The 4,100-nt window shown below is 46.3% G+C and overlaps 1 protein-coding gene across 1 annotated transcript; it reads right to left on the bottom strand.

The window, feature by feature from the left end:
* Nucleotides 1-265: 265 nt before the first annotated feature.
* LOC133897733 (formin-like protein 20) lies at nucleotides 266-2,128 on the bottom strand. Its single transcript, XM_062338549.1, has one exon. It carries the CDS (start codon nucleotides 2,024-2,026, stop codon nucleotides 737-739), a length of 1,290 nt encoding a protein of 429 aa, XP_062194533.1. The 5' UTR covers nucleotides 2,027-2,128; the 3' UTR covers nucleotides 266-736.
* Nucleotides 2,129-4,100: the final 1,972 nt, after the last annotated feature.

Raw genomic sequence — 4,100 nt, 5'->3', positions numbered from 1 at the left:
ACTATAAACTGAAGAAGAAAGCAAGAACTGTCTGCGAAACATTCTAGATGAACAGCCTACCAGCAAAACAGAAAACTCGACAGCAGCACGGCTCGATGGATAAGATACAATCATGGTGCCCTGGTGAGGTCATCAGCATGTATATTTAGTGTTTTATCACCAGTCGCTAGATTTTCCTTACAATGATTCTTATACGGCAAATGAATTAAGAGACAGCACTGGTAAAGTAACATGATGCAAGAAACTGATGAAGTGAGAAATTTGGTACTTGACAATTGACATGAGCAGAATTGCCATAAAAAACTGGGCTTTAAACCATTTCATTCATTGCTGCATTCCTACACAGAGCAGAGCTTATAATAGTATCAAACTTATAATGTACAACAATAGGTACCAAGTCGTTATTCCCCTGTAATCTTTAGATCAGCACAGCTATCTCTAGGAGAGTCATGAAATTAGACAACAAGCTAATACAAAAGCTAACTTCCAATGCATAGTGGCAAGAAAGGCAATGTGGCATGAGTCACAAATTAACATTTTCCAGCAAAGAAAGAACTCTTCCATCACCAAAACTGCCATTCTCCTCATGAAAGATCCTGTCAACATCGAATGGAACTTCAATCTGCAGACAAATTCTTCAGCTGACAACAATTGCAATGTGATCGATCGAATATCCCAACCAAGCCATCTGATCTCATGATCATAAATTTGTATCCATCATCCTTGTCAATATAAATCACAACTTATTCTTGTTCTTACTGCCCTTGGGGCGACCACGCTTCTTAGCCCCCATCTTCATTCTCATAGGCTTCACTGGAGGTGTCGCAGACGGCACCTCTACTGGTACCTCTGCTGCAGCGGTAACTGGTACCCCATTATCAGCATTATCCCTAGCATTGCGTTTCGCACCACCAGTACCTGCAAGCCAAGGTGCATTCAGCTGATCTGGCCCCGGCGGTGGCGAATTAACCATTCTTTCAAAGCCTGGGCACCCAGGGAACCCAACGGGGAAGAACCCCCAGGTGCAGTAATACATGTCAGTGCCCGGCACAATAGGCGGTGGATCGGCCATCGCTTCGGCTACAAAGGGCTGGCGGCAACTAGGGCACAGCAGCTTGCATGTCTCATACAGGCGGTCGTACTGGTGAATGTGGCAGCACGCCGTGCACACCGTCCAGAACGTCAACGGAGGCGGCGCGCCAGAATCTACCCGTGGGGTCGTTGCAGCTGCCGGTGTTTGGGGAGCAGCCGGCGGCGGGGTTGGCCTTGTTTCGTGAGCAACCGGTGGCGATGTTGGCAGTGGAGGGGTTGCAACCGGCGGCGGTGTTGGCCGTATTTGGGGAGCAACCGGCTGCGGTGTTGGCCGTGGAGGGGGTGCAGCCGGCGGCGGTGGTGACCGTATTTGGGGAGCAACCGGCCGCGGTGTTGGCCGTGGAGAGGGAGCAGCCGGTGGAGGTGTTGGCCGTGGAGAGGGAGCAACCGACGGCGGTGTTGGCCGTGGAGGCAGCGGTGACTGCGACTGCGGCTGCGGTCGATTTGGAACGGGAGAGTGGTATACGCGAGCTGCGGCGGCGGCGGCGGCGGCGTCGAGCTCCGCGTCGAGGGCGGATTTAAGGACGGGATCGGAGAGGAAGGCCCAGGCGTTGGCGACGAGGCGGGCGGCGTCGGCGAAGGCGAGCGAGCAGGGGCGGTTGGGGTGGGAGTGATTGAGGACGAAGGAGAGGCGGCGGTAGTGGGAGTGGATGGCATCGGGGTGGCGTGATGCGGCGTTTGCGGGGTCGAGGCCAAGGACGGCGTAAGGATCGGGCTGGCCGTTGGGGAGACGGCGGCGCTGGGCGGCTAGGAGGGCGGCGGCGGCGGCGTGGAGGTCGTCGGCGCCCGGTGTGTGGGGATCGGCGGCCAGGGCCTGGGAGGCGAACTGCTTGCACCCCTCGAGGTCGCGCGCCACCAGGAGCTTCTCGGCCACGCTCAACCACTGCTCCGCCTTCCGTCGCGAGGCGCCGGCGCTGGCGGCGGACGGATCCATTGGGTGGGAGGAGACGTGGTGGACTGGGGTTTCGGGGGGTGTGGATGGGTGGAAGCAGTTGAGTGAGCGTAGCAATGTTCTGGAGCAGCGGTAATGACTAGCATTAGAGATGAGTAAATGACCACTCGCGTCGGTCCGATACGGATCCAGCTACTTGGCTTGACTACTGTAACGGATCTGTTATATCGGTTCATGTGCCGCGTCCTCAGTACGGATCTAGTTTAACACTATTCAGCTACGGTACGATCTGATTTCGGTAACGAGTCGTGTTATTTCTGCCCGCGTGTCATATCCTCGGTCTACGGTACGACTCACGACTCATCTTCTACCGTGTTGAGTCGGCTCAGACACGATTATAGCACGGCGACATGGCTGGCACGGCTGGCACGACTGGCACGACAGGTCCGATCGGCACGGTGGCAGGTCAGCGGCGCACGGCTGGGCTGATGGATATGGAGGCACGCTCAGCCCCGCAACACTCAAAAATAGAAAAAAAATCAAAATAATAGCTACAAAGTTCTAAAAAAATCAAAAAATAATTATAAAAAATAAATAAAAAAGAGCTTTATTGATTGGTTGTCTCGTTAAAAACCTTTCTACTAGAAGAAAAAAAGAGTACAACCTATGACTATGCTCCGAAAATTACATGCTTTCATTAGAAACCCTAGAATTTTACTTTCAATATTTAATATGCTTTCTCAAGTATCCCGTTTTATTTGAGATTTGGCATCTAATTCATGGCTGCATATATTACACTTAACAAATCTTACATGTTCCCCGTTAATTTCTTTAAAGATCTTTTCAAAATGTTGTCACACCTATGACCATGCACGTGAGTTCTTGGTGTCTTGATCCATAAATGGAAATATGGAATTGATCTCTTAAAGTAGGCAAGTGTCTACTTAGCTAGCAAGTAGAAAAAGAGAGATGTGTGGTCGATGGAATTATAGGGAGTTTGAGAAAAATCATTAATAAAATAAAAAACTTTGAAATAATAGGGACATATAATTAATTCTAAAAATAAACTTTATTGATAGGTTGCCTCATTAAAAATCTTTCTAACAAAGGAAAAAAGAGTACAAGCTAGCTCAGAAAATTAAAAATTACACGTTCTCATCAACATCTAAATACAAATTTTGGAATGAATCTTCAAGCTCAGTGTTCTCTACAGTGTGTTGCATTCGTGCTTCAGCTTGATCCCAATCTTTTACTATAGTGAGTATTCCAACCATCTCACTTGACAGATTTATTCTTCTCTCTTTGATTATTCTTCTAGTAAGACTGAAGGCAGCATCAGAAGCAACTATAGATACGGGAACCATTAATAAATCTCGTGCTAACAGTGAAAGCACTGAATAATTTATCTTGTGTTCATGCCACCATTGCAGTATGTTGAAGTTTTCTTGTTCATAGCTGATAACATCACTATCGATGAAGGTAGTTAGCTCCCCTCCGTATATTGGAATTCTGGTGCTCGTAGACGATCATGATGAAGAGCCTGAACTTCTTGATGAAGAAGCTGCACCAAATATTTTTTTTCCTACGTTGTCGTCTTCTTACTTGCTGTGGATGCTAGTGGAGGTCATTGCAGTGAACTTTGTCATACTTTGTTTTATATTTACTATAAACTTCGAATAACTTAGAACAAACATTAATATAATAACTAGAATAATCGTGGCCAAGAGCATCATCTAGAATTGCGAGAACTCTACAGAAAGCTGCAATTTTAGCTCTAGAATCTAAAATAAAGATAAAGGCGTACAACAAATGAATTTCTTTCTAATACTTTAAGAATTTAGAATTCATAGAAACTACATAATCTCTTAGAAGATTGTTATGTTCATAGTAGAATAAATGAGTAGCAATTTCAACAATATTATGCACTATTAAACAAGATATTGGATAATAAACTCCTGATAAACTCATAGTTGAATCATAAAAAAATTTCAAGAAATTCTAGTATCCTTCGGTAACATACCAATGTGCTTCCGTGAGTAAAATTTGACCCCATACTGATGTAATGTGTATGAATAAACACACCAAATGTACTCTTATATGGTATAATATTTTTGAG

Source organism: Phragmites australis, chromosome 17 (genome assembly GCF_958298935.1).
Source record: "Phragmites australis chromosome 17, lpPhrAust1.1, whole genome shotgun sequence".
NCBI classification, from domain to species: domain Eukaryota; kingdom Viridiplantae; phylum Streptophyta; class Magnoliopsida; order Poales; family Poaceae; genus Phragmites; species Phragmites australis.
This window is presented reverse-complemented; position numbering and strand designations above follow the sequence as displayed.